Source organism: Amphiprion ocellaris, chromosome 24, assembly GCF_022539595.1.
Source record: "Amphiprion ocellaris isolate individual 3 ecotype Okinawa chromosome 24, ASM2253959v1, whole genome shotgun sequence".
NCBI lineage: Eukaryota > Metazoa > Chordata > Actinopteri > Pomacentridae > Amphiprion > Amphiprion ocellaris.
In genome coordinates this window covers 3,314,169-3,339,115 of record NC_072789.1, presented here as the reverse complement: position 1 = coordinate 3,339,115, position 24,947 = coordinate 3,314,169, and the positions used below count along the sequence as shown (strand labels likewise).

At 38.6% G+C, this 24,947-nt stretch overlaps 1 protein-coding gene and 1 pseudogene across 1 annotated transcript in view; one reads left to right on the top strand and one right to left on the bottom strand.

Moving 5' to 3' along the window:
- LOC111582257 (fibroblast growth factor 14-like) overlaps positions 1 to 24,947 on the bottom strand; it is an 80,672-nt gene that overhangs the window by 55,278 nt on the left and 447 nt on the right. Inside the window, exon 1 of the mRNA XM_055008158.1 lies at positions 24,119 to 24,947. This exon is cut by the window's right edge and continues 447 nt beyond it. Coding sequence (XP_054864133.1) covers positions 24,119 to 24,815 — 697 coding nt within the window. The 5' untranslated portion in view covers positions 24,816 to 24,947. The remainder of the gene's footprint in view (positions 1 to 24,118) is intronic.
- Positions 5,049 to 8,243, top strand: LOC111582265 (E3 ubiquitin/ISG15 ligase TRIM25-like; annotated as a pseudogene).

The window sequence follows — 24,947 nt, the reverse complement described above, 5'->3', positions numbered from 1 at the left end:
TCCACATTTTCCACATTTTTGGGACATCTTTGAACATTTTTTGGTGGAAAAAAAGACATATTAAAAATGTTTCTTAAGAACATGTTTCTTAAAGAAAACACTAGAAGTTTTACTGATATATGTGTATTCACTTTCATTCATTTTTTGGGAAGATTTTTACTCATTTTTTGAAAATATTTGCAAGAATTTTCTTGCCAAGTTTGTGGGATTTTTTTAAAAATAAAACCTTTAAGGGAAACTTTTAAGGAATTATTGGAATTTTCTTTCTGAAGGTTTTGCAAATTTTCAAAAACTTGGGGAATTTTTTTGCTGAATTTTTGGATTTTTTTCAGACAAGGAAACAATATTTTTTGGTGCCCGTAAATGAGGACAACAGGAGGGTTAAACCAAAGCACTACTTTCTTCAATCTCAGCCCCGCTCCTTATAGATTCGCTGAACGTACAGTAGCGTTGAAAAGTTTGGGGTCACCCAGGAAATTTCATATTTACCATGAAAACTCAACATAACTGCACAAGAGTTTTCTAATCATCAATGAACCTTTCAACACCATTAGCTAACACAATGTAGCATTAGAACACAGGAGTGATGGTTGCTGGAAATGTTCCTCTGTACCCCTATGGAGATATTCCATTAAACATTTCCAGCTACAATAGTCATTTACCACATTAACAATGTCTAGAACAGAGGTGTCAAATTCATCTTAGTTCTGGGGCCACATTCAGCCCAATTTGATCTCAAATGTGCCGGACCAGTAAAATCACAGCATAATAACCTATAAATAACCACAACTCCAAATGTTTCCTTTGTTTTAGTGCATAAAATTACATTCTGAAAATGTTCACATTTATGGAACTATCTTTTTACAAAACATCATGAACAACCTGAAATTTCATAAGAAAAATAAATTCAGTGTCAGCAACATTATGCATCAGTTTATCAGTTATATCAGTTTATCATTTACACGTTAGGACTTACAGCTCACAGAGTGTCTACAAAGACACACAACATTTTAGTCATCTGGAAATGGACAATAAAGTGTTTTAGTTTATGATCAAGACGACAAAAGTCAGACAAAAAAAAAGACAAAAAGCAGCAAAAACAAGACAAAATATTACGACGACAAACAAAATGACAAAAAAATGAGAAAAAATGACACGACACAAAACAAAAAAAGACAAAAAAAGTTACAGGGCGCTAAAAAAATGGACACACGAGGCAAGAAATTACACAAATGAGACAAAAAATGACAAAAGCGAGAAACAAAACAGCAAAAAAGTAGACAAACATCACAAATGAGACAAAACCCCCACAAAATGACAGAAACAATCCACAAAACAACGAATAAGGCAAAACACAAAGTGACAAAAATATGACAAAAACACAAGTGAGACGGAAATGGAAACAAAATGACAAAAACCATAAAACAATAAAAACATGAGATAGACGACCAAAGTCAGACAAGAAACAACAAAAACAAGATAAAATGTTACAAAAATGAGACGCAGAATGAAAAAATGAGACAAAACGACAAACAAATGAGACAACACGAAACAAAACAAAAAGACAAAACATCTGACAAAAAAAGTTACAGAGGGGAACTTACAGCTCAGTAGGGGGCGCTCTTTTCTTGTCTGCTCATACTAAGTGATCTCTGTGTGCTGATAAAAGCAACAGGTGAATAGCAGAGCACAGGTAGATTAAACCAAACAGCTTATCAGCAGAAAAACAGTTTCTAGAGAGGATGTGGAGCTGCAGACGGGGAGCTAACAGATGTGGGTGGGTGTTCCCCAGACAGGAGTGTGAGGATAGCCACTCTGAACTGAGCAGGATGAGTCATAATTCACACTCAGACGCCCGCCCACACACACACACACACACACACACACACTGGCAGCAGCGCAGGCAGGGGAAGTCCACTGTTACCTAGGTAACGAGTGATTAGTGACGCAGGTGGATCTCCGAGAGGAGGGAGTGAACACCTGCTGAATGCTGAGAGGATAACACACATCTGGCCTCGGTTACAATCATGATGCTGCTGCTGTCGGCGGGTTTACCTGTTTCCTCACACACACACACACACACACACACACACACACACTCACACACACACACACACACACCGAAACACACACCAAAACACTATAATCAAACACAAACAAGTTATTAAACTCACAAAGTGTCTTCCAAAAAATGGGAGTCCTCATTTCCATCCTATCTTCTCCTTTCCTTTCATCCTCTCCTCATCTATCTTTGTAACATCACCAACTCAGCGGGAGGAGGAGGGAGGGGATGGAGGGACTAAATTATTCATTCACACCCCCTCCTCTATTTTTTCTTTCTTCTATCTCTGTCTGCTGTCTCTTGCGTCTTCAACACTCCTCCCCTGTTCCTCTCTGTTCTACCTTTTTCCTTTCTCATCCCAAAATGTCTCTCAGCCTCCTCCCTGTTGCTCGAGAAACTTCACATGTACCAGACGTCAGGACGCTCAGCGAGACGTGGGGGGACGGACGGCTTAAAACGTACGCGGAGTTGTTATTTTGGACATCAAAGGGGGCTTAAATACCGCAGATGCAACTTGCTGCTGGGGCTAAATGAGGTTAAGTTGAGCCTGTTAGTGAGATGAGGCTGTAACCTAGCAACCGCTGACAAAGTTATGGATGTCAGTGCAGAGGAGAGTTTTCTCTTTTGTCTTTTCTTCGCCGTCAACTGTTTATTAAATCTTCATATTAGAGTGAAAGTCTGCTGAACCCTTAGATGCATAAGAATCAATGTGTTTTTACGCCATTTTTGTCATTTTAGTTAACCCTCCTGTTGTCTTCATTTGCGAGCCCCAAAAAATATTGTTCCCTTGTCTGGAAAAAATCCAAAAATTCAGCAAAAAAATTCCTCACATTTCTGAAAATTTGCAAAACCTTCTGGAAGAAAATTCCAATAATTCCATAAAAGTTTCCCTTAAAAGTTTTATTTAAAAAAAAAAAAAAAAAAAAAGCCCCCAAATTTGGCAAGAAAATTCTTGTAAATAATTTTTAAAAAATGAGTAAAAATCTTCCCAAAAAAATCCTAAAAATATCTCAAGTGATTCCATATATATCAGTAAAACTTCTAATATTTTCCTTAAGAACATTCACTAAAAAATCAACCAAAATCCAGCAAAATTCGCTGGATTTTGGTAGATTTTTTTTGTGAATGTTCTTAAGAAACATTTTTAACATTTCTTGTTTTTTCCATTAAAAAATGTTTGTAGATTTCCCAAAAATGTTGAAAATGTGGGCATCAGAAGTTTCATTGTGAAAATATTTTTTTTCCACATTTTCAAATTTTAAAACGGGTCAATTTTGACCTGCAGGACGACACGAGGGTTTAGCATGATAATTTTTTGTGATGTATTTTTGTCCACATGAGAAAGATTTCATGTTCGAAATATGTTTATTATTCACTTAATAGCAGATTCTGAAAATTTTGATGATTGTAAATGAAGAATGTTACACAGAACAACAATATAATAATGTCAACAATCCATTTTGTTGACATTTTTCCACACTTTTCCTGATATTATCAGTGATAAATAGCTTGAAGTAGAAATACAGATATCACAATTTCTTTTAAAAGTATAAAAGGTAACTTAAAAGTTTAAATGGAATGATATCAAAAACGTCTCTTTTGAGCTATAGCAGGAAAATGAAATGACAAAACAGATATTACAAAAAACAACCTTACCGAGTCATTTTTGACCCACTTACCAATCATCAAGTCATCGATGTGACACAACTGCATCACCTTCACAGAGACCAAGAGCATTAGCCACCATTAGCTACCTGGTAAAGCTGAAACAAGTTATCTATGAATCAATATCTATGAGCTTTTTTTACTTAAAATCAGCCGTTTCACAAACTAAATGCGCTACAAAATCATTCAAGTTTTTACTTATTATGCCTTAATATCTTAATTTTACTGATTCACATCTATTTTATGGGGAGTACATCAGGTTATTAATCTTACAAATGTCCCAGAAGCTGCTTACATATCAAGTTCTGACTTCATGGACCTCCAAACACCTCACACATTTCTACTGACTGGTTTAAAAGCTCTGTTTTTTAAGCTTTCAGTGGACATTTCTTGGGGGGATATTCCCAGGAAGTGCTGTTCCGAGATTGCTGCTATCGTTAGTACTTTGAAGTGTGAAGTAATAACAGTGAAAGTCAGTTCCTGTTAGTCATGGCATTTCCCCAGAGATACCAAGTGTAAAAAACAAAACAAAACAAGCAAACAAACAAAAAAAACAAACATTGTTGACGCCTGAAATTGTCCAATCAGCTTGAACTTAACTTTCTCTATGATGACTATCGGTTCATTTAGCAGCTCATTAGCAGAGAACGCTTACTGCTGGTGGGAAACAACACTCAAAACTCGCTCGATGTAGACACAGCTATATTTAGCTTGTAGGATTCTGGAAATACAATCATCAGCTGTGCAATTAGCACATTTAGGGCGTTGGTTTGAGGCCCAGAGAGGTCAGAGGTCACGGCAGGTGGAAGCTCGACTCGTCATTTTTTGATGCAAAACGATAACAGCTGAAAACGGAAAGACTTCTTCTGCACCAGAACGGTTACATAATAGCTCCAGATCTCTTCCCCCAAAAGTCAGAACTGCACAGGAAGATGGAAGGAGAGGAGGGAGACGCAGGGATGGAGGAGAGAGTTCTCATTTGTCCAAACAAATGTACCTTTAGTGGTACCAGGCATTAAAATGAACAAGAAATACAAGAAAACAAGGGTGGTCTAATAATTATTTCATGACTGTATATATCAGAATCTGACCAGATGTAGTCAGACTTCCTGGTGTTTTTGGTGTTTTGGGATATACTGAGTCTGTTTGTGTTGTGTTGATACTGGAACACAGTTGCAAAGCGCTGCTCTTTCTGCAGTCAATATGAAATCCCTTCCAGTAGCTCCAGTTTTCCACATGTTCCCTGGTTCCCTCCCCTTCCAACTGGAAAAAGTGGGTGTAAACAGCATGTTGTGACAAGACATACCCGACTGGCTCAAACTAGTTTTCATAGTTTCACTTCTGTTGGAAAAGCAGAAACTCCGCTGCAGCTGAGACGAGAAAATGGCACAGAAAGGAGTTGAGCTGGATTCAGAGAAGTTATCTTGTTCCATCTGTGTGGATCTACTGAAGGATCCGGTGACTATTCCCTGTGGACACAGCTACTGCATGGAGTGTATTAAAGACCACTGGGATGTAGAGGACTGGAGGAGAATCTACAGCTGCCCTCAGTGCAGGAAATGTTTTAAACCGAGGCCTGACCTGGAGAAAAATGTCATGTTAGCAGAGTTAGTGGAGGACCTGAAGAAGACTGGACTCCAAGCTGCTGCTGCTGGACCTGAAGATGTATCCTGTGATGTCTGCATTAAGAGGAAGATGAAGGCTGTCAAGTCCTGCTTCGTCTGTCTGGCCTCTTACTGTGAGAAACACCTTCAGCCTCACTATGAGTCTCCACCTTTTAAGAAGCACAAGCTGGCGGGGCCCTCCAAGAACCTCCAGGAGAACATCTGCTCTCGTCACAATGAGGTGAAGAAGTTGTTCTGCTGCACTGATCAGCAGTTGATCTGTTCTGTCTGCTCTATGTAGGAACATAAAGGCCACGACATCGTCTCAGCTGCAGCAGAGAGGACCGAGAGGCAGAAAGAGCTGGAGGTGAGTCAACAAAACATCCAGCAGAGAATCTGTGGCAGAGAGAACGATGTGATGCTGCTCCAACAGGAGGTGGAGGATATCAATGACTGTGCTGATAAAGCAATGGAGGAGAATGCGAAGATGTTCTGCAAGCTGATCCATCTCATCCAGAAAAGGAGCTCTGAGGTGAAGCAGCAGATCACATCCCAGCAGGAGGCTGAAGTGAGTCGAGTTAAAGAACTTCAGGAGGAGCTGAAGCAGGAGATCAGTGCTCTGAAGAAGAAAGATGCTGAGATGAAGCAGCTCTTAGACACAGAGGATCACACCCAGTTTCTTCACAACTACCTCCTCGTCTCGGCAGTGGGTGAGTCCACACCCATCAGCATCCCTCCTCGGATACACTTCCAGAAGGTGACAGCAGCTGTGTCAGACGTCAGCGATAAAGTACGGGACATTCTGAAGAACATGTGGACACTAAATCCACAGAGAGCTGTCAAAACAGAAGTTCTACCACCACAACCAGAACCAAAGACCAGAGCTGGATTCTTGGAATATTCACATGACATCACTCTGGATCCAAACACAGCACAAAAACTGCTGGTGTTGTCTGAGGAAGACAGAAAAGTAACAGTAGTGAAACTTCCACAGCCTTATTCCGACCATCCAGACAGATTCACTACAAATCTTCAGGTCCTGAGCAGAGAGTGTTTGACCGGACGTTGCTACTGGGAGGTGGACCTGAGAGGGTTGGGTGTTATTGTAGCAGCTTCATACAAGAAAACCAGCAGAGCGGCTCAAAGTGAATTTGGATGTTCTAAAAATTCTTGGGCTTTGTTTTGCTTCAGAGACAGTTGTGTATTTTTGCACGACAGCACTAAAGTTCTCATCACATGTTCCGACTCCACCAGAGTTGGAGTGTTCCTGGATCACAGAGCAGGTCTTCTGTCCTTCTACAGAGTCTCTGAAAGCATGACTCTCTTCCACAGAGTCCAGACCACATTCACCAAGCCGCTACATGCTGGAGTTCGACTTTTCTGTGGATCCAGTGCTGAGTTTGTTAAACTCAGATAGACTGAAATCATTCAGAGGAGTGCTGGTAAACAAGTCTTACTTTTCATCACTGTACGCTGTCGAGAAGCATGGAGATATGGGATCCCAGAATCAGCCACAGCGAGACAGTCCAGAATAGATGGTTTAAGTTCATCAAACATGGAGAGGTCTTATGATCAATGAGAGCATGGAGAGAATGGTGAAGTCATTGCTCAAGTTAATTTAGTATGAGATCCTTGCATATGTTAATTAAGTGTGCAGTTATTGATTATGCAAAAGGGTTCACTTTACAATAAATTGCACTGGATCGAGACACGAGTTGGAAGTTGTTGCGAGGTGGTCAGTCATTGCAAGCCAGGGTAGAAATGCTCTGAGCAAAGGGGATTTTACCATGTAACTTGGATGGGGGATTCAACGTGATCTGCAAAGGAATATCTGTTCTACTGGAATCATGGACTAAAGGACTTCTCTTTCTGCACTGTTTGAGGATTACAAAAGACTGTGATCTAGAAATAACACTGACTGAAGGAACATTACTGAACTCTATTTTCTCCATGAGGAACAACACCAGAATGGATTAATAAAGTTTTTACCCTAAATGACAAAAATGGATTCAAGCAGATCTAAATCTGGCGATGGCCAGGCCAACTGCTCTCCCCCTCTAAATTACGTAATCTGGGTGATTGTTACTTCTCTTATATGAAAGCATAGTTCCACTTATGAGTCAGGTTAAGCAACTGGAAGAATATTAATGTTTGGTTGAATGTTGTGATTTAGGAGCTTGTGCTACGCCCTTGCTGAAATTTTATAATAAAACATTTATCCTGCAATTAAAGTTAACAGATTGGAAATTCACTTTATCCCTATCACAGTGATTAAGTAATTATGAATATCTTCTCAGGTTGTAAAAAGTCAGGTTAATGTGTGCATTACATCTAAACAGGTTCTGAAAGGTTACTAGTCTTTGGGGCTGAGTGTGGCCTTTTTTAAACCTATCCCAGGGGTTATTCATGTCCAAACCTCTAAACTTAACCTAGCAACTTACCAAGTGCCAGACCCATGAGAGGAAAGCTGCCGTTAACAGACGTGACTGGTAATTATTTAACCACTCAAAAGGGGCTACTCAGTTAGATTAGTTATCAGAGGATGCGGGATAGACGTCTGGATGGAGGCAGTTAGAAGCTAGGCGAATTTCCTAGATTTTTTTAAAATTTAGTTTTAAATTCCTGAATAATGAAAATTCATTGATTATAGGATAAATTTCCATGTATTTTTACATTTGTATTTTTCACATGTACTGGTTTCGGGTTGTGTTTTGCACATTATAGTCATTCCTGAATGTAAATTTCAAGGATTTATTCATTTGAGTTAATTTTGGCTGTTTGATTTTGAATATAATGCGGAAAAGATAGACACTTTTGGGAATTTTGAAACGTGTTATTGGTCTTTATGTCTGGAGCTTTGGCTTTACTTTTTCACTATCAATGAAAGTGGAAAATAAAGTTAATTTACAACATTTTTTGGCAGTTTTTTTGACAAGTAAATTTTTGTCTTTAAGGCTCGGGGTGTTAGTTTTTGTTTTAAACCACTGTAGAGTAAATAATTATTATGCATGTGTCCCACAACAACCCTGTTAGCATAAACTTTTTAGCTGGGAGAAGAAGCAGAAAATAGTGATAGTTGACAGTCTATTACCTGTTGTTGATGAATATGGAGCAGAAAATTGTAAAAGAGAACATTTATTCTTCAATTATATTCTTCCAAATATTCGTCGTGCACAATCATTGGAGCTTCAATGAAATAAAAAAAGCAACTGTATTTCTCTATTTAAGAGCTAAAGAAGCCTCTTGGATTGGATGGCTGAGAATCTAGACAGCACAATACATCATTTCCTTTATCTGTGTGTTCCTTTAGCTGTTGCTCACCGCTTTTTTGTTTATTCAAGGTCAGTTTAGTACAAATCAATGATCTCCCTTGATACACTCTGCAGCTGAAACTACTGGCACAGCATCAATATACGGTACGATTAGTGCAAACACACTAGTGGAGTGCAGCACTGGAGGAGGACTCCACTGCGCCGGGGAAATCTAATATATCTGTCAATGCTAATTAATTTACTCTTACTCTCTCGGTGTGGTTGTGTGTTGCAGTGATGTGGGTCAGAAAGCATTCACAGACACGGTAAATGCTGATTTTTCCTCCAGCAACTTCCAATCTCAGCTCAACCACATTCAGCATTTAATGACAATTTTCTTCTCACGGCTCTGAGATGTTTACTGTCAGTCTTTGATTGTGTCGCAACACAAAAGATGGTAAACTTGAGTAGGTTGTGTCCCGTTTTGGTCTGCAGAATTATGGATTAAGTCAGGGGTGACAAACATGCGGCCCGTGGGCCAAAACCGGCCCGCCAGAGGGTCCAATCCGGCCTTCATTTTAAAATTCCAGCTTTGTTCTGCTATTACAGCATAGAAAACAGACAATATGTTAACCGTCTGCTCCATCATCTCCAAAAAGGAACTCAGTTTTGATGCCGCAATGACAAACGTCTTATTATCCCCCAGCAGCAGTTTTTAGTTTGCTTTCAAAGCCTCCTGTATGCGTGGCTGACTCAATAAGACACTAATTTAGCTCTGAATAACGGGAGTAAAGAGTGAAGGTAGATAACATGACAAGAGATAAAACTTTGTTAAGCATTCACGGCTCGACAAAGAGAGAGCCACCCACAGTTGTGCACATGCTGGGTGGGAACTAAAGCTTATTTTTCTCAGCGGCGGCTCCAGCCAGCCGTAGTCTGAGTAATAAAATGCCTAATTTCAGCTCCCGTGTTCTGAAAAAAGACGCTATTCCTCACAGCGCTGCAGAGAAAAGTTAAGTTATTTATGAGGAGATGGAGCGAACAGGTGGTAGGTTTTTGGGATATTTGCATCGCTGTGGTCAGCTGTGATTTCTGGCTTTTGTTGGGTGAAATAGAAGAATACAGACGGCAAAATGAAAGTGTTTAGGACACAGAACACTCAACAGGCCTGCATCTGTCTTTATTTCACAAAGGAGAGAAGCAATATTTGCAAGTGTAGAAGAAAATTTGAAGCAAAATTTTGAAATTCCGCCAAAAATTATCATAATAAATATAATTAAAGCTGCAAGCAGCATTGATCAGGTCCTCGCATCTTTGCTGTTCAGTGAATCCAAGCACGTCCACCAGGTGGCGTTGCAACTGAGAGTGTATTTCATCCTATGGATGTGATGATTGCCAGACTGATCAAGCATATAAAGTTTCAGGCAGATTGGAGCATGTACAGGCTAGTTATAGAGCACTTCCTGTCCATCCACCAGGTGGCGCTATCACTGTGACTGTATTTCAGCATTTGGATGTCATCAGGGCTGGACTCTGATCACGCATGTAGAAATTGAGGCAGATTGGAGCATGTACAGGCTAGTTATACAGCATTTCCTGTTTCATGGCAAAACGTCAAAATTCCGGGGGCCGCCATTTCCACACCTTCAGACTTTTATGGAGAATTTTGATAACTTTTGATCAGCCATGCCTGGAGAACACCCTTGCCAAATTTGAACTATGTCGGGGTTTCCCTGTTTGAGTTTATAGCTTTTGAAAAAGTGCAAAAATTGGTCCAAAATCTTCCAAAATATGACACATAATTCAAAATGTCTGACTTCCTGTTGTGTTTTGGGGATGGTTGCCAAAGACTTTTTTGTGCATGTTGACGTGTTACATACGTGTACCGAATTTCATAGCTGTAGGTCACACAAACTGGCCATAGTTCCTGTTTTTCCAGTGGGTGCTGTTGAGCCATTTTGGGTCTTACCTACGAATGGCGAAACATGGAATCTCTGGGAGCTGCCATTTCCACGTCCTCAGACTTTTGTGGAGCATTTTAATAACTTTTGACCACCGTGTTAGAGTTTATAGCTTTTGAAAATGTGCAAAAATTGGTCCAAAATCGTCCAAAATATGACACATAGTTCAAAATGGCTGACTTCCTGTTGTGTTTTGGGTACAGCTGCTATAGACTTTTTGTGCATCTTGACGTATTACATATGTGTACCAAATTTCATAGCTAAAGGTCACACATATGGTTGCCAAAACTTTTTTGTGCGTCTTGATGAAAAAATAATTTCCAGGTGGCACTATTGAGCCATTTTGGGCCACACTGATGCCAATTTTCACGTGTTTTTGAGTAGTTTCAGGCTTTCAAAATTGAGATCGTTTTGCCAGGCAAAAAATTTATGAAAAAACCCATTGGTTTCAATAGGGTCTTGGCACCATTTGGTGGTCGGACCCTAATAATTTTAAGCTGCTTTAGCCAATTAACTAGGCTGCATTGTTCCATCACAAACAAACCCCAACTGCTAACAAACCTTGAAGAAAAAAGGGTAAAACACACAAAACATTGGCCATCTACGAGAGAAAAAGTAGAGAAATTTGTGATTATTTTTTTACAGACGCTTTAATTTTTGCTCTTTTTTTATGATCTTTTCTAAAATCTGTATTAAAATCTGTGTCAGTTGGCCTTCATAACAATTCAAAGGAAAGAGGGACCAAAAAAACTACATGAAAACGTGATTTTCTGCAGGAATGTCACTAAATAGAGATTTCACACGTATTCATTTAAATGAAAATCTCTGAGATTGCTGCTCTAAGTAATGACAGTCCACAGCCACAGCACAAAGCCAATATCCTTTTGGAATTTCTCCTCTAGATGGTAGAAAACCCATTTCTGAGGCTGACAGTGGCACTAAGGACACCTCTGACTAATTTGTTCCAGCCACAGTGCTGCATTTAAGGAACACCTTGTGTCGTCTGTGTACGATAATCCCCCTCAACAACACGAACAGTTCAGCAACACGCTGCATTAGAGGAACCTGTTCAGGCTGCAAAGCGAAAACGGGACAGCTTCCAATCCAAACTGAGCCACAATACAGATCTAAGAGCAGCTCCTCTCAAGGGAGATTTCAAGGGGGATTTTTATTTTACAAAAATCAAATAAAGCACATCCAGCCTGGTCATTGAAAACACTGATTCTACGGCCAGTTCCAGAGAGATCAGACGAACAGATTTTAGGTGACAGAATGTTCTAATTCATTTGAAATTTGACAATAAAGTGTCACATTGTTCTCTAAATCATCCAAGTAGGCTCAACTGATACCTTCAATAACTGATGTTAACCATTAAAACACATTAGAAAGAGAATTTCTTTCCTCAGATGAAGCCTCTCTTCTTACACTATCTAAAATTTGAGCTAAATAACAGCATAATTAACAGATTGTTTGTGTAAATTATAAAAAATGTTCAAAGATTTCCCAAAAATGTTGACAATGTGGACATCAGAGGTTTCACTGTGAAAATATATTTTTTTTCTACATTTTCAAACTTTAAAATGGGTCAATTTTGACCCTCAGGATGACAGGAGGGTTAATAAGATGTACCTGCATGCGAGGTGTTTAGGTGACGTCTGTAAAATGTGGTGACGACTAACAAGCAGATGCTTTGGGTACAATTTAATTGACATTTTGCCTCAAGGACATGGCACTGATGAACAAGATGCAAAAACGGTGCTCTGTTTATGTGAATATGAATGTGCAGTGGAAATAGTTTATCCCTAAAATCAATATAATTATGATAAATTGTGATCTTAATATTGAGATGCATGTGTCATTTTACCAGATTCTAGACTTTCTGGCTGAATTGGTCTGGCCTTCAAATGGAGAGAAGAGAAGAGAGAAGACAAGAACGGAAACAGGTATAAAATCTAAAGCTGTACATGTTAACTCCAGGATTTCTCAACTTTTCTTTGTCTTTTTCAAATATTTATAACATTGTAAATGTGCCACAGAAGACACTTTTGAGTTTTCTACTTATAGTCGTGGTTGTTCTGTTCCCATAGAGGTGCAGGACTTTAGATTCCAGTGAAAAAGAGCCCACAGTGAGTAAAAATGAGGGTGTAAAAAGGACCTTACCTGGGTCTGCTTTGCCCAAAGCTGCCTTTAACCTCCTCTCTGCTATATTCAGTATAAATTCAAAGTCCATGGTGTCGACACACACACACCTGTAAATCCCATCCCACCGGACCTCCCTTCTTAAATCACCCCGACTCCCCTGGTGAGGCCTCAGACGCACCAACACCCACACCGATATGGCCATTATGTCATGCAGGGCTGTCATCGAGCGAAAGGTTAAACCAGACAAGGAAAGAATAAAAGTCAGCTCAAGTGTGTGTGAGTGAAGAGGAAGGAGGAGGGAAGAAGTGGGGGGTATATGTAGCTAGATAGATATCGAGAAGAGGTGCTAAGAAAAGCTACAGAGTGAGAACTCGTCAGACGTATGAGCTGCTCGGCTCATCAATCAATATTTATTTAATGTTCATGAGGTTACAGTGCATGAGGTCGCTTTTTATGGAAGTTTTCAAGACTGAAATTGGGACAAAAGCTTTCAAAAAGTAGATTACAACAACTATTTAGTGTGCATTTTATGTGAAAATTCTGAAAAGAGCCACTAAATAGATCTGCAGTTTGCACTATTTTAACCCTCCTGCTGTCTTCTTTTATGGGCACCAAAAAATATTGTTTCCTTGTCTGAAAAAAATCCAAAAATTCAGCTAAAAAATTCCCCAAATTTCCGAAAATTTGCAAAACATTCAGGAAGAAAATTCCAATAATTCCTTAAAAGATTCCCTTAAAAGTTTTATTTTTTAAAAAATCCCCCAAATTTGGCAAGAAAATTCTTGTAAATATTTTCAAAAAATTAGTAAAAATCTTCCAAAAAATCCTAAAAATATCTAAAGTGATTCCATATATATCAATAAAACTTTTAATATTTTCTTTAAGAACATTCACATAAAAATCAACCAAAATCCAGCAAAATTCGCTGAATTTTTTTTGGTGAATGTTCTTAAGAAGCATGTTTATCATTTCTTTTTTTCCACCAAAAAATGTTCAAAAATTTCCCAAAAATGTTGAAAATGTGGACATCAAGAGTTTCACTGTGAAAATATATATTTTTTCACATTTTCAAACTTTAAAATGGGTCAATTTGACTCACAGGATGACAGGAAGGTTAAAGTTATTTTGAGTTTTCTTGTAAAATTCAACTCAAAACAAGATAATTTCAAGATTGTTTGACTTAAGATATTTAAGATGCATTGTCTTAAAACAAGTCCCTCCATCTGCTGAAATGTCACCTGTTTAGTGAATTTATCTTAAATCGAGTGGGATGAGACATTTTGACTAAAAATAAGACAAACAGACTTGGTAAGATTTTGAGTTTTTGCAGTACACCAACTACTTAGTGTGCATTTTATGTGAAAATTCTGAAAATATCCACTAAATAGATTTGCAGTTTGCACTATTTTAGGAAAAACACGCATTCTCCCAGCCCTATCCGTCGGCTCTGTGCTATTATAACACATCGACTAAGATTATTCGGCATCTCCAGTCTCACCAATTAAACAGTTTTTATGCAGCGAGTCGAGGAGAGAGTGAGCCGCCGTCGAGTGTTTCTCTGCTGCTTATCATTCAGTCTGTGAAAACACTTCTCAGTGGAGCCTTTGATGCCCCGCTGCTTTTTAAGTGCACTTGGAAAAATAACACTCAGCACTCACTCTCTCATGACAGATACCTAGGGCGAGAGCTGTCCAACACCACACACACACACACACACACACACACACACACACACACACACACACACACACACACACACACACACACACACACACACACACACACACACACACACACGCTCACTATTCCTCTCTCGCTCATTGCTTCATTTTGAAAATTATAGTCTTCCCTCTCCTGAGCGTAGTTGTACTGAAATCAGCATTTGTACATGAGAGATTTTGGAGCAAGACTTTTCATAACATGTTAAACAATTCAAATTATTTAATATGAGAAGCTAAAAGTGACCTTGATCAACAAATTTAGTACTTTATTCCTTTTTTTCCTGACTTGACAGCTACATATTTAGTCCAGTATGCTGCTATGGAAACCCCTACAGTCTCCCATGTCATTAGAAAACATACAGGAACTTTGAGTATGACTTGAATAACTGGGTCAATATATAATTGACTGACTTTTGAAGTCCATGGGATATGTCTTGCATACATTTTTATTAAAAGTAAAATATATATATATATATATATATATTATATGTTCATTATGATCATGTCTTTACAAATTCCATAATTATTTATTATGGAAACAATCACTTAATAAAAAAAGACTGGCTATCACTAGAATGTCAACTATGTTACAAAAAGTCCCGCAATTATATACTGACACATCCAGAATGACTTGAAAATGATCCATAATTACAGAAAATTAGTCCAGAATGACATGAAATTTATCCAAAATGACTCGAAAATTATCCCAAAGATGCAAAAATGATCCAAAATGATGAGAAAAGATCCAAGCTAGCATAAAACTTGTTGAAAATTACAAGAAAATTGTCAAAAATGACTTGAAAATTGCACAAAATGACTTGAAAATGATTCGTAATTACAGAAAATGAGTCCAAAATGACATGAAATTTGTCTAAAATGACTCGAAAATTATCCCAAAGACACAAAATTCATTCAAAATGACGAGAAACAATCCAAACTGACATAAAACTTGTTGAAACTGACAAGAAAATTGTCCAAAATGACTCAAAAATTGTCCGGGTCAATATATAATTGAAGGACTTTTGAAGTCCATGGAATATATCTTGCATACATTTTTATTAAAAGTTAAAAAAATGTTTATGTTCATTATGATCATGTCTTCACAAATTCCATAATTGTTTATTATGGAAATCATCACTTATTAATTAAAAATGACAGGATATCACTAAAATGTCAACTATGTTACAAAAAGTCCTGCAATTATATATTGACCAACCCAGAATGACTTGAAAATGATCCATAATTATGGAAAATTAGTCCAGAATGATATGAAATTTGTTCTAAATGACTCGAAAATTATCCCACAGACACAAAAATGATCCAAAATGACGAGAAAAGATCCAAGCTGACATAAAACTTGCTGAAATTGACAAGAAAATTGTCCAAAATGACTCAAAAATTGTCCAGGTCAATAAAAAAAAATCTATATGGAAAAATGGTATTACAAATATATATTTTAATAAATATAACAATACTACAATAACATTCAATTTCAATCAGTTGTATATATAATATTTAGAAGAATCTTTCTGTAAAAATGCCATGTGATGTTTGGTTGATTTTAGGCCTTAAAACAGCAAAAAATGTCAACTGTGGTACAAAAAGTCCCACCATTCTATACTGACCCTAGAATCAACTGAATGGAGTTTTCTAAACGGGACTCCCCGAGTTTCCTCCAGACGAAGCAGCATCAGTATCATTCATTGTTAAAAGGAATGAGCCACAGTGTTACTCAATGTCTTGTGTCCCTTGTGGTGTGACCCAGATAGAGACTATCACCTTTTCTAGCGCATGTAGGCGTACGTGCACATGCAAACGCTCGCCTGCTCACCTTCTTTAGAGAGTTGCCATTAAGGCATCTTACTTCATGTTTTATTTAAACTCTGGAGTATAGCGGTGGGGTTTGTGCCAGCTCAGATCTGTCTCTGGAAGACGCAGAGACACACATGCATCTGGGAATGTACATTGTATTTAAATAGAATTTAAACCTGAGAAGAATCTAAAAATGAAGAGATCTGGTGACAGAATTTATATTTATTGGATTGCATTGTCGGATTGAAAATGTTCCTATTCTTTGGCTCTGTTTTCAGTTGCGTGCTGCTGCTACGTCGTCCAAACATGCTGAGTGGACAGAACAGTGACAGTCGTAGTGATGTGTGTCCTCGAAGGTCACATGCAGGGTTTTGGTGCAGTACTCTAATACGCTCCAACGGTTGGTGTGTGAGATGTGCTCATTAGATCATGGCCTCATTGTCCAAACACACTGAGTCTGCATAAAGACCACTGACTTTGCTGCTCTGATGTGCTCTCGCCTGAACTCCTCATGTACTGCGTGTCAAACCGCACCGTCACATCGGTCATCTTACATAATGAGAGCAGAAAAAAGGAACTGAGCTCTGCAGGGACAAGCCAAACCCACCCGGTATGTGATATTCAAAGTTCCATCAATTTACGAATAAAAACTGAAGTCTTAAACCTAGACTTTGAAGCAAAGACTAGTTAGAAAACAGTATTAGGAGTAAAAAACAACTCTGAAACAGTCGGAGACACTCCTGTCAAGACACAGATTCATAATAAATGGTTATTTTAATGCATTCAGACGCAAAAGGCTCGACTCTGAGAGAAGTGTCAAAGAATCTGAGCAGCATCAAGGATTCACTTTGGAGACTTGATCTTCTCTAATGAACATGAACATTAGATCTGAGTTAAATGAAAGTATCTGCAGTTACAAGGACAGTATTTCAGTATTGAAATCAAGCTGTCAACCTGTTTTGTCGTTCTGCTGTCCTTTCTGATGAAGCACGTGATTCTCCTTCTGTCTTTAAACATGGAGAAAGTGCAAGAGGACCTTTACAACTAACTCAACAAGACAAAAAAATGGACACAAATGAGACAAAAAAGAAACAAAATGATGAAAAAACACAAGTGAGACAAAAAGGAAACACAAAAGGACAAAAATGAGAAACAAAACAACAAAAACATGAGATAAACATCAAAAGTCAGACCAAAAACGACAAAAAATTGAAAAAAAATGCATATTTTTGACTTTAGAGTTAAACATATTCAACATATGAATACATTTGTTCTGTGATTTTACAGGTATTATCTGCATTTTTACAAAACAGGGAACATCTGTAAAATAAGAGTAAATTACAGTCAAAATAGTTAAAAAATGTCGATTTTGTTCTGTTGGTCGTTCTGCTGGTCATTCTGTTGGTTGTTCTGGTGGTTCTGTTGGTTGTTCTGCTGGTTGTTCTGGTTGTTATGCTGGTTGTTCTGCTGGATGTTCTGCTGGTTGTTCTGGTTGTTCTGTTGGATGTTCTGCTGGTTGTTCTGGTTGTTCTGTTGGTTGTTCTGTTGGATGTTCTGCTGGTTGTTCTGGTTGTTCTGTTGGATGTTCTGCTGCTTGTTCTGGTTGTTCTGCTGGTTGTTCTGCTGGATGTTCTGCTGGTTGTTCTGGTTGTTCTGCTGGATGTTCTGTTGATTGTTCTGGTTGTTCTGCTGGTTGTTCTGTTGGTTGTTCTGGTTGTTCTGCTGGATGTTCTGCTGGTTGTTTAGGTGGTTGTTCTGCTGGTTGTTCTGTTGGTTGTTCTGGTTGTTCTGCTGGTTGTTCTGGTTGTTCTGCTGGATGTTCTGCTGGTTGTTTAGGTGGTTGTTCTGCTGGTTGTTCTGTTGGTTGTTCTGGTTGTTCTGCTGGATGTTCTGTTGGATGTTCTGCTGGTTGTTCTGGTTGTTCTGTTGGATGTTCTGCTGCTTGTTCTGGTTGTTCTGCTGGTTGTTCTGTTGGATGTTCTGCTGGTTTTTCTGGTTGTTCTGCTGGTTGTTCTGATTGTTATGCTGGTTGTTCTGCTGGATGTTCTGTTGATTGTTCTGGTTGTTCTGCTGGTTGTTCTGTTGGTTGTTCTGGTTGTTCTGCTGGATGTTCTGCTGGTTGTTTAGGTGGTTGTTCTGCTGGTTGTTCTGTTGGTTGTTCTGGTCGTTCTGCTGGATGTTCTGTTGGTTGTTCTGCTGGTTGTTCTGGTTGTTCTGCTGGTTGTTCTGTTGGTTGTTCTGGTCGTTCTGTTGGTTGTTCTGTTGGTTGTTCTGGTTGTTCTGCTGGTTGTTCCGTACGCGCTGCCGTTCCTCTTTACATTCACACCGTGTGTGTGCGCGTGGGCGGGTGAGATGTTATTTCATCGGTTAATTGCCTCATGTGACAAAATAACACATGCAAAAGGCAAGTTTCTGAGCGTTTGTTTGCAATCGTTTGCATTCCAGCGATTTCCACGACAACCGTGTTTCAAGCTGCAACGTAAAATAATAAAACAGTAGGAGCAAAACATAGAGCGAGTCATCGTTTTCACCAAAACATACAGGCTTAAAGCAGGAAAGATGTCTGTGTTATACTGAAATATGTTGAGTGATTAGGAGAAAGAATGGAAGGTGGTAGAAGACACTGATTCCCAACATTTTTTTAATCAAATCTACCCAGATACGGTGATTTTTCTGCTATTTTATGAATGTTTCTAAACATTTAGATAACAGAAATGTCATATTATTACCTATAAATACACCATTTAATAATATAGTAAATCCTAAAAAATAATAAAGGTTTTTTTTACAGTTGTAACACCAATAGTTTATTGCAGTTTTTTATATTTTTCTAACCATAGATAACGCATTAAAAAGCAGATGTTTTTCACAGCAGATAAAGTAATAAAAAATAGATTTTCTTAAATTTTTTCTGTTGTGACTTAAACCATTAAAATATAAAATTCTTCTGTTTTTCTTTTTAACAATAGTTTCACTATAATATATAAATATAAATATAGAAATATAGATATAGATATAAATATTCAGATATATAGGTATAGATATATATAGATAGTGATATATGCATATGTAGATATAGAGATACAGATATATGGATATAGATATGTAGATATAGATCATAGATATAGAAAAAAGATAGATGTAGATATATATAGATATAGATACATAGATATTGATATAAATCATAGATATAGATATATATATAGATATGTAGATTCTGATATATAGATAAGGATATATAGATGTAGATATATCGATATTGATATAGATGTATAGGTATAGATATATAGAGATATAGATGTATAGATGTAGATATATAGATATGTAGATTCTAATATATAGATATAGATATATAGATGTCGATATATATTGATATAAATATATAGGTATAGATATATAGATAGAGAGATATTGATATATAGATGTAGATATATAGATATATGGATATAGATATGTAGATATAGATCTATAGATATAGAAAAAGATAGATATATATAGATATGGATATATAAATATTGATATAGATATATAGATGTAGCTATATAGATATGTAAATTCTGATATATAGATCTTTTTAAATGATGGGACAATGTCTGACATGCCAGTACTTTTTTAGTGTTTATTTCTTTCAGGGTATTTTTTTTTAGCTTTAGCGAACCATTTTATCTCTAACTTTCAGCGAATTATTTCCACTTTTTATTCCATTACCTATCACTAATTAAACCATTTTCCATCAGTTGAAGCATCATCACTAAATGGACCATCTACAGTGAGCATTTATCCAAAATATAGAAACATATTTTAACCATTTATCTGTTGCTTTTAGCTGATTATTTCTTATATAGTAATCATTTATTTATTGCTTTTGCCTAACTTTCCAGGTTTAATGTAATCTAATCTGTCTTGGTAACCATAGACCGACTTCTGCAGTACGAGTAGCGCCTGTATTATTAGACTTTATTTCTTCACATATGATCACTTTGAGTTCACTGTGGTGTCTCGTCTACATTATAGATGATTCACTTTCTTCTACTGATCATTTAAATATGTTTAGGCCTCAGTGTGCTGAAAACAAAACCAGAGTCCATTTATTAACATTCAGAACCAAAAAGAAGGCAGTCTGGAAATGGCAGTCTGTGTTTCTGCTGCTAAAGTCCTGCTTTGTATCACGGCGGTGCACACATTCTCTCATGAATCCAGCACGTCTACCTTCAAGCCAATTCATCAAATGAGCAAAGAGGAGCACAATATGAAAAGGAATTAAAGCAGAAACAGTCCAGAGGGGGAAGGAAATAAATAAAACAGTCACGTGATGCTTTGGCAGGATTTGAGGCAAAGCTGTGAACATTTTAGTTCTGTGGAGCAAAACTGGTCATTTCACAACACGCTTTTTGTCAGACTGTTGTCATTTGTCTCACGTTTTTCTTGTTTTGTTTCTCATTTTTGTCATTTTGTGTTTTGCTTCATTCATTGTTTTGTGGGTTGTTTTTGTCGTTTTGGGTTTTTCGTCAATTTTTTTGTCATTTTTTGTCTTGTGTCAATTATTTGTCGCTTCATAAATTTTTTCCCTTTTTTTGTTTAGTTTCGTGTCATTTGTCTCATTTTTTGTCATTTTGTGTCTCATTTTTGTCATGTTTTGTTTTGTTTTTGTTGTTTTTTTGTCTTTTTTTCTGACTTTTGTCGTTTCTCTCATGTTTTTGTTATTTTGTGTCTCATTTTTGTTGTTTTGTGCTTCCTTTTTGTCTCATTTTTGTCATTTTGTGTTTTGCTTTTGCCATTTTGTGTCTCGTTTTTGTCATTTTTTTGTCTCATTTTTGTAATATTTTGTCTTGCTTTTGTTGTTTTTTGTCTGACTTTTAGCGTTTTTCTCATGATTTTGTTGTTTTGTTTCTGGTTTTTGTCATCTTCCTTTTTATCTCACTTGTGTTTTTTTGTCAATTATTTTGTCATTTTGTTCCTTTTTTGTCATTTTTTGTCTCGTTTGTGTCCATTTTTTGTCAACAAAGGGAAAATTTGGACTTTTCATTATGTATAGGTTATTATGCTGTGATTTTACTGGTCTGGCCCACTTGAGATCAAATTGGGCTAAACTAAATGAGTTTGACCCCCCAATACAGATAATAAAATGCACTAATACATTTAGATTTTCTTTGTGCTAGTTCAGAAATTGCACAGACATGTTTAGAGTTTTATTTTGGTGGCTGTTTAAAGCCTGAAAAGCACCTTAAATATCTGTAACGCAATACAATGCTCTTGAAAAATGCCTGACGACTAACTTTTCGGTTCAAACTTGCCGTGACACTGAGGTTGGAAATGCTCGTCGCTGTCCGTGGTGCTGAAATTTTTATTTTTTTTGCATGTCTGTCCTTTTCACAGGTCAGCTCCAAACCAAAAGGACAGCACTTTGTAGTCACTCAAACAACAGAAAGATGACTGTTTAGCATTCAGGGACAAAGAGAAGACACGTCATTAGTGGCTGACCTCATCATTACCTCAGAATACCCGCTGTGCATTTTGATTTTCTTCTCAGTGTTTTCCCTTAGTTGAAACATTTCGATGCCTGCAGAGTGAAAATTGTGCCGTATGAGTGACATTGGAGGGCAACATGAACAGTGCAGAACGACTCTGTTGCTCAACCTCTGAAACACTTAACGATGTCTAGACTGTATTTCTGATTAATTTAATGTTATCTTCATTGAAAAAAGAAAGCTTTCCTTTCCAAAACAACGGCATTTCTAGGTGAGCCCAAACTTTTGAATGGTAGTGTACATGTTTTTTAATTATGAGACAACGTCTGACATGCCAGTACTTTTTTGGTCTTATTGTTGTCATTAGTTTACTTTGTTTTGTGTGTTTTATTCATTGTTTTGTGTTTCCTTTTTGTCTCGCTTATGTTTTTTTGTCAATTTTTTTTGTCGTTTTGTTCCTTTTTTGTCAATTTTTGTCTTGTTTATGTCCATTTCTTTGTCGCTTTGTAATTTTGTTTTGTCGATTGTCTTGTTTTTGTCATTTTGTGTCTCATTTTTGTTATATTTTGTCTCGTTTTTGTTGTTTTTATTGTCTGACTTTTGTCGTTTGTCTCATGTTTTTGTCATGTTTCTCGTTTTTGTCGTTTAATGTTTCCTTTTTGTCTCACTTGTGTTTTTGTCTTATTTTTGTCATTTTGTTCCTTTTTTGTCTCACTTGTGTCATTTGTGAAATTTTTTGTTGCTTTGCAACTTTTTTGTCAAGTTTTTTGTCTCTTTTTTGTTTTGTTTTGTGTCGTTTATCTCATGTTTTTGTCGTTTTGTTCCTTGTTTTTGTCATTTTGTGTTTCCTTTTTGTCTCGCTTGTGCGTTTTTTTCTCAATTTTTCTGTCACTTTGTTCCTTATTTGTCATTTTTTGTCTCATTTGTGTCCATTTTTTGTCACTTCGCAACTTTTTTGTCTAATTTCTTGTCTCTTTTTTGTTTTGTTTCATGTCATTTGTCTCATTTTTGTCCTTTGTGTCTCATTTTTGTCATATTTTGTCTTGTTTTTGTTGCTGTTTTGTCTCTTTTGTCTGACTTTTGTCGTTAAATACTTTGTCTTGTTTTTTGTCTTTTTTGTCTGACTTGTCGCTTGTCTCATGTTTTTGTCATTTTGTTCTCGTTTTGTCTCGCTTGTCATTTTGTGTTTTGCTTTATCTCCATTTTTGTCACTTTGTAACTTTTTTGTCCATTTTTTTAAACTTTTTTTGTTTTGTATCGTGTCGTTGGTCAGTTGGTCAGTGAATCAATGAACCAACTGAATATTGATTCTATAAAATGCCGAAAATCATGGAAAATGTCCATTATAAACAAAAACAAACAAGTGACAACAATCCCAGCTGTGCCAGACACTCAGAAACTGCAATAATACGTGCAAATATTGAAGTTGGAAGGAAGAAAATACTATAACTGTCAATAGTTTTGGTTGATAGATTAGCCAAATGAATAATTCTATTACTTTTTGTGACTTTTAAAACACAACTTCCTCTAAAATCCATAAACACGCAAACAATCAGGCTTTTAATTTGATCCTCAGAGATAAAAAAGAGTTGGTGAAGGGAGCTCGGACTAACTTCCCCCTCTCTGAGTGCAGGTTTCCCTCCTGTTGCCCTCTAAACACTGAGCATAGTTTACACAGCCAAACTCTCTTATACAGCGTCAATACGCCAATACTGTCAACAACGTCCACTTCCTGTTGGGATGCCAGTGTCAATCTGTGTTCTGTGGAGCACAGAGTGGAAAATCTGCTGGCAAACAAACTATTTGGTTCACCTCAGATGTGACCTGGGCTCTCCTGAGAGCTGGAAATCAGATGAAGTCACACAAATGTACGCAACTTTGGAGGAGCAGCTCACCTGAATGAAAAAGTTTCCTTTAAAGAATGAACACAGAGCTGCTGGTGGGACTGAAATGTCTGCAGCCACGAGAAGAAAGAAAAAAACCACGCAGGAGCTGTTCTGTTTCCACTCTTGGTCCACGCTGGAGTCTGAATCAGGCCATGTGCTGTTTAATCATGCAGCTTATGGAGCCTGAGCGCTCTGCATGCTGCATTACACTTTTTCTGCAGCATCTCCGCCGCGCACCAAACGCGCACGCACGCTTCCTCCGCACGCACTGCCACTGTATGGTCCGTGCTAATAAGTTAGCTGCTCCCTCCTCCTCCTCCCCCCCTCCAACCCCCTAGCCCTCCCCCCTCCTCCCCCCTCCTCCTCCCTGTAGTGCTCTCACTTGCTGCACAACTGCGATTGCAGAGAAACACCAGCAAGCAGCCGCACGCGCGCGCGCGCACACACACACTTGCGCGCACGCACATAACACCCAATAAAGTCATTCTGTATCACGCACGTACACACACAAACACGCGCGCGCACACACACACGCCAGAAACTCACCAGTTGGGTTCTTGTTTTTCTTGAGGCTCCTGCCACAAAGACACTGCAGCATATGCGATCCTTTGCTGAAAATGTTGTTCCAAATAAACCGCATGGATTTGGCCGAGACGGGGGAGGAGGAGGAAGAGGAGCAAGAGGAGGAGGAGGAGGTGGGGGACGAGAGGCGCTCCGGATGCGGCAGCCTAAAATTCACCCACCGCATGGGGGCTGCTACGCCCCCCTGTTTGCATGCCAGCAGAGCCGGCCAGCTGTTGGGCTCAGTTCGGCGGTGCTTGCCTTGCCCCCCAATCTGCACCATAGACAGGAATAAGAGCAGGAAGCCCGGCTCCTCGCCCGGTTTCTCGCCCGCTTCTCCCACCAGCTCCGAGACCACCAACCGCACGTATTCCGCGTCGACGTCGTCCCCGTGCGGCAGGAAAAGAGCGACCGCAGCGGCGCTTCTCCCCTCGGTGTCCTCCGCCTGCTCCGGCTGCCCCAGCGGCCGGCGGTCCTCAGCCGGGGAGGATCGGTCGCTGCTGCTGCTGCTGCCGCCCGGCCGCCGCGGCGTCAAAAGCCCCGGAGCGCTCCTCTTCAAATGGCGTCGTCTGCCGCGCGGCGCGGGGAGAGGAGCGGCAGCGGCGGACAGGCATGCGGCGGCGCTAGCGTGAAGTCGGCGGTACGCGGCAGCTGTCGGCTTCTGCACAAAAAACCATTGCATATTAGTGGGGACAGGGGTCGGTGCGTCCGTCCGTCCGGGAGGAGGAGAGCAGAGCAGAGGGGGGGGGGGTGCGGATACCGGGTGTCCGTCAGCAGGTCGGTGGCATCCCGGTCCCCGTGCAGCAGGAGAAGT